This window comes from Enhydra lutris, unplaced genomic scaffold (assembly GCF_002288905.1).
Source record: "Enhydra lutris kenyoni isolate GAN:26980312 unplaced genomic scaffold, ASM228890v2 scaffoldscaffold26, whole genome shotgun sequence".
NCBI lineage: Eukaryota > Metazoa > Chordata > Mammalia > Carnivora > Mustelidae > Enhydra > Enhydra lutris.
The window spans coordinates 747,289-753,500 of record NW_019154110.1 but is presented as its reverse complement, the minus strand read 5'-3'; the positions used below and the strand labels follow the sequence as shown (position 1 = coordinate 753,500).

The following is a 6,212-nucleotide window of genomic DNA, read 5'->3' as shown; positions in this document are numbered from 1 at the left end:
TCATTAGTTTTTTTTTTTTTTAAGATTTTATTTATTTATTTGACAGAGATAGATCACAAGTAGGCAGAGAGGCAGGCAGAGAGAGAGAGAGGGAAGCAGGCTCCCTGCTGAGCAGAGAGCCCGACGCGGGACTCGATCCCAGGAAACCTGAGGTCATGACCTGAGCCGAAGGCAGCGGCTTAACCCACTGAGCCACCCAGGCGCCCCTACATCATTAATTTTTTTTTTAAGATTTTTTTATTTATTTATTGGACAGACAGAGATCACAAGTAGGCAGAGAGGCAGGCAGAGAGAGAAGTGGAGGCAGGCTCCCTGCTGAGCAGAGAGCCCGACGCGGGGCTCGATCCCAGGACCCTGGGATCACGACCCGAGCTGAAGGCAGAGGCTTAACCCACTGAGCCACCCAGGCGCCCCTACATCATTAATTTTTGATGTAGTGTTCCATGGTTCATTGTTTGCGAAAATCACCCAGTGCTCCATGCAATCTGTGCCCTCCTTACTACCCATCACCAGGCTCACCCAACTCCCTCTACAAAACCCCCAGTTTGTTTCCGGAGTCCTTAGTCTCTCACGGTTCGTCTCCCACTCAGATTTCTCCCAAGATTTATTGATATATATATATATATATATATATATATATATATATATATATAAATTTTTTAGATTATTTATTTATTTATTTGACAGAGATCACAAGTAGGTAGAGAGGCAGGTGAGGGGTAGGGCGTGGGGGGGGTGCGAAGCAGGCTCTCCGAGGAGCAGAGAGCCCAACGTGGGGCTCGATGCCAGGACCCCCGGACCACGACCAGAGCGGAAGGCAGAGGCTTTAACCCACTGAGCCACCCAGGCGCCCTTACTGATTTATTTTTGAGAGAAAGAGAGAGTGCCATGGAAAGGGACAGAGGGAGAGGGAGAGAAAGTCTTAGGGTAGCCTCCGCGCTGGGTGCAGAGTCTGTCGTGGGGCTTGACCTCACGACCTCGAGATCACAACCCGAACTGAAACCAAGAGTTGGATGCTTGGGGCGCCTGGGTGGCTCAGTGGGTTAAAGCCTCTGCCTTCGACTCAGGTCATGATCTCAGGGTCCTGGGATTGAGCCCCACATCGGGTTCTCCACTCAGCAGGGAGCCTGCTTCCCCCCTCTCTCTCTGCCTGCCTCTCTGCCTACTTGTGATCTCTGTCAAATAAATGAATAAAAAAATCTTTAAAAAAAAAAGAGTTGGATGCTTAACCAACGGCATCACCCAGGCACCCCTGATTTCTTTCATTTTAAAATATATATTGAGGGGTGCCTGGGTGGCTCAGTGAGTTAAAAGCCTTTGCTTTCGGCTGGGGTTGTGATCCCGGGGTCCTGGGATCCAGTCCCGCCTCGGGCTCTCTGCTCAGCAGGGAGCCTGCTTCCCACCCCACCCCATCCCCCTGCCTGCCTCTCTGCCTACTTTTGATCTCTGTCTGTCAAATAAATAAATAAAATCTTAAAAAAAAACCAACAACAATCAGCTATTCCAAATTTGACAAGTAAAAAAAGGTATCACATTTAGATTTCCGAGTACTTAATTTCTAGCACTATTTATATTTCTGCCATGAGTTGTTTGTTCATGTTCACTCATTTCTCTATTGGAATGTTCATCATGTCCTATTCTTTTATAACAAAAACTTTCTTTCTTTTTTAAAAAGATTTTATTTATTTGACAGAGACAGAGAGCACAAGTAGGCAAGAGGCAGGCAGAGAGAGAGAGGGAAGCAGGCTCCCTGCTGAGCAGAGAGCCCAATGTGGGGCTCGATCCCAGGACCCTGAGATCATGACCTGAGCCGAAGGCAGAGGCTTAACCCACTGAGCCACCCAGGTGCCCCAATAAAAACTTTCAATGTTTCAGTTTTTTATTGTATTAAGATTCATATAAAATTTACTATCTTTTAAAAAAAGATTTTATTTATTTATTTGACAGAAAGAGAGCACAAGCAGGGGAGTGGGAGGCAGAGGGAGAAGCAGGCTCCCTGCTGAGCAGGGAGCCAGATGTGGGGCTCGATCCCAGGCCCTTGGCATCACGATCTGAGCCAAAGGCAGATGTTTAATGGACTAAGCCACCAGGCAACCCTAAAATGTACTGTCTTAACTGTTTTTAAGTGTATAGTTCAGTAGCATGAAGTATATTCACATTGTTGTGCAACCATCGCCACTCTCAATTTCCAGAATTCTTTTCATCGTGCAAACCTGAAACTCTTTGTTGTTAAAAACTAACTCTCCATCCTTCCTCTCTCCAACTCAAGACCCTAGCAACCACCATTCTGCTTTCTGTCTCTATAAAGTTGACTACTCTAGGTACCCCATATAAGTGGTATCATATGGTATCATATTTTTGCGACTGGATTCTTTCACTTAACAATCTCCTCAAGCATCATCCCCGTTGTAGCACATGTCAGAATGTCCTTCCTGGGGCGTCTGGGTGGCTCAGGGGGTTAAGCCTCTGCCTTCGGCTAGGTCCTGGATCCTGGGATGGAGCCCCATATGGGGCTCTCTGCTCAGCAGGAGCCTGCTTCCCCTTCTTTCTCTGCCTGCTTGTGATCTCTCTCTCTCTGTGTCAAATAAATAAATGAAGTCTTAAAAAAAAAAAAAAGAATGTCCTTCCTTTTTAAGGCTGAAGACTATTCCATTATATGTATGTACCACATTCTGCTTAGCCATTCATCCACCCATGAGTACTTGGGTTGGTTCCACCCCTCCATTATTGTGAATAACAGTGCTAATAATGAACATGGATGTACAGATACAAGCATATATTTTAGAAATATTTAAGTTTGACGTTTGCCTTTTAATTTTGCTCATCATATCTTCCTAATTAGCTAAGGCTAAACATTTTTTATTTTGGTCAGATCCATTGATTTCTTCCTTTATGGCATCTAACATTGATGTCAAGCTTAAAAAAACCCACCCCCACTTTAATACATAATGAAATACTTACTATATTTTTTCTAGTCCTTTATATATATGTATACACTTATATTTATAATTCATTTGAACTGTATTTTGTGATGTGAAATTGACACTCCCTCCCCAATGGTTAACTAATTGTCCCACCACCAATTCCCCCACCAAATTGAAATACATATCACACTCATCTTTGGGGATGTTTCTGGACTTTCTGTTTGTTTCCTTGGTTTCTGTGTTAATTAAACTGGGAAAACTTAAAGAAAGGATACTCAGGGGCGCCTGGGTGACTCATTTAGTTAAATGTCCAAACCTTAATTTTGGCTCAGGTCATAATCTTAAAGATTCAGCCCCTCCTGGGGCTCCCCACTGGGCATGGAACCTGCTTAAGATTCACTTTCTCCCTCTTCCTCTGCTCCCCGTCCAAAAGGGATGCTCAAAGGCAATTGGTAGCCTCAGAATACCTTTGAAGGTCAAAGACAAGCTGCCAACTTACCTTGTCTGTATGTCCTTCCCTGTTTTCTTTTTACATGGTGCCTCTATGTTGGTTACATTCTTGTCTCCTGTTGCTTCCTGTCACTTCTTTAGACATGGTGGAAAGCTTTGGTGAGAATTCTTAGGATATATGCAGTCTTGGTTTTCGTTGAACACTGGGGAAGTCACCTATGGATATATATAATAGCAAATGTCAGTAGCTTTTGGATTTCCCTGCAAACTTTTTCAATACTCCTGGGTATGGCCAACGATCCGTAAGAGGTAGGCAGGCTCTCAGGATCTTCACACTGGAGGCCAGGTTTTCTCCTCTCTACATGTTTCCCTCCTGCAAAGGATGCGGCTTGTCCTGGTATGGGAGGCAGGTGAATTTGGAGGGCACTCTACAATGTGTAGGCAACCTCTATATTTACAAACATTTCTAAAACTCAGCTGCTTCAAACTAGGCTTGAGAAGCATTCGCTTATGGTGTTGTGGGCCAGACTGGTCTCTGCTCAGCTACAGGAATGTCAGCGATCCTGGGGTGGAAGTAGCTTGAAGCCCGGATGGGCAGCACACCGGGCCAAGGTCCTACTGTTTTAAATACAGTCACTGTAAAATATTTTAACAATCTGTAGGGCACACCAATTTTCATTTTAGGGAGAGAGATTTAATTTTTTATGCATAACTTTCTAGGTAGGTAGAGCAGGTGTCGTAAGGGAGAAAGGGCTCGTCACTCAGTAAGTCCGGTTTCCCTCGCAGTAGAACTCTGACAACCTGATTCCTCACGCAGTGCTCCCAAAAAACCCGGCTCTTCCGCACCGCTGGGCAGTGACCGGACCGACTGTGGCCTCGGCCGCTGCGACGCAGGAGACCGCGGGCCAGCCCCAGCCCCAAGCCAGCCCCAGCTAGCTCCAGGGGCGGGGCCACGGCCGCAGCAGGAATTAGCGCCGCGGGCCGCACCCACCCGGCTCCAGGCGGAGTCGCGCCGCGCCCGCCCCGCCCTCCGGGACCCGCGCCGCGCCCCGCGCCCGCGAGCGCGCCCTCCGCACTGGCTTGCGGCAACCGGACTTGCCTCCGCCTAGTGGCCCGCCGCGGGCAGAGAGCTGGCGGGCGGCGGGGCGAGGCATGGCAGGCCGCCGGGCGCCGGGGGAGAAGCGCTGGCAGCTGGTGCGCTGGTGAGTGGGCACCGAGGGGGCCGCGGGGCCTGGTGCGGGAGCGAACCCGCGCGCGACCCGCGCCCCGAGGTCCGGTTGGGCGCGGGGAGGAGCGGGGCGCTGGCCCAAAGTTTCTTCTTGAGCTGAGGTTGCGGGGCCAGGTTTACAGAGAGGCGCCGGACTGGCTGGTCGTAACCATCCCGCGTCCCTGCGCGGGGTGTTTGCGGCTCTCCGGAGAGGTCGGCACTGGAACCTGGGACCCTGTCCCTGACGTCAGGCTTTGGGGGGCCCTGCCCTCCTTCCACAGGCTCATAGGCTGAGTTTCCCTCCTTCCTTTCTCCCCCAACCTCAGCTTTCTGATTTGTGCCATGGGGGTCCCCCGCCTACCTCCATTCCTTCTGCTGCTTTGGTCGGGCCACGGAATTGAGCCCCAGGGGCACAACCCACAACCTTCAGCTGCCCTGTTCAAGGAGATAGCCCTGTCTATCTATACAGGGACCTCTGAGGATGGGGCACTTTGGAGTTGGGGGCTCAGAGATGGGGGCTTAGAAGGTGAAGGAAGAGGTCCCTGCGTAGGTGGGTCGTTGCCCCTACCCCCACCGCAGTCCTGCCCAGGCCTTTGGGTATCAGGTTACCTGACTGCAGGCTGAGCGGGTTTCGATGCAGCAGCAGCACCAGAGTCACCCAGTGTCTGAACGAACCTTGAGGGCTGCTTCGGCCAGAGGCCTGACCTCTGCTTGGTGGGATTTCGAATACAAGGTAACCTGCTTTCGGAGAAGTCAAAAAATCAAAGGAGAATGTCTGGCTGGGACCCCTCCCCATCCCACATCATCCCACCCACACCAGGACCAGGGAGCATCTCTGAAGTAACATTCTGGACACATCGAACCAGGCATATTCTGTAACTGGAATACAAAGAAGAATAATATCATCAATAATAACAACCTGAGCTTCCTGCACACTTTATTCTGTCTCCAGGATTCGGGTGTTGCAGTTAGTCTTCATAGTGATGCTCAGAGGAAGGTATCAGCATCCCCATTTTACGGATGAGGAAACTGAGGCTTGGAGAAGGAAAGTGGTTAGTCAAGGCCACCCAGCAAATAAGTGGCCAAGTCAGGGTTTCTGCCCAGGTCTTGCCTAGGGGGTTAACTTCTCCTCTGTTTTGCCTATTTCCTGGACTATCCCACCCAGCCTGGCTGGACGGCCAAGTTCCCATTGTCAGAAAACTCTAACATGTCAGAGCAGAAGGGGTCATTGGGTTTCCAGCCTGCTCAGCCCACCTCTGTGCTGGGAAGATCCCAAAAATCAAAGTCCAAGTAATCAAAATTGTCATTTAGAAGTGGAACCACTTTTAAAATTAAGCCACCAGTACATAAAACAGATAAAAGTAGAGTTAATCTGCTTAAAGAGTTAGTGGAAAGCTGGCAGTTACTTAGTGTCCTCTCCCTGGTAAGGAGGCAGTACTCTGGGACTGCAGGACCTCTCAGATCAGTGTTCTTAGTTTAATTCCTCCCCCGCTTCATAGAGGAGGAAATAGGAAGTTTTAAAGGGGTAGAGCTTAGATTCCTGGTCTGAATCTCTCTCTTTCTCTGCCCTGATGCTGCCTGACTGGGTTGGATCTTGGGCTGAACCGAATGATGCATGAATTTTTGTTAGT

The 6,212-nt window shown here is 49.2% G+C and overlaps 1 protein-coding gene across 1 annotated transcript in view; it reads right to left on the bottom strand.

The window, feature by feature from the left end:
• LOC111151420 (coiled-coil domain containing 92B) overlaps positions 1–4,528 on the bottom strand; it is a 29,585-nt gene extending 25,057 nt beyond the window's left edge. The window contains exon 1 of the mRNA XM_022509412.1: positions 4,366–4,528. Within this exon, the coding sequence (XP_022365120.1) occupies positions 4,366–4,528 (163 nt within the window). The remainder of the gene's footprint in view (positions 1–4,365) is intronic.
• Positions 4,529–6,212: the final 1,684 nt, after the last annotated feature.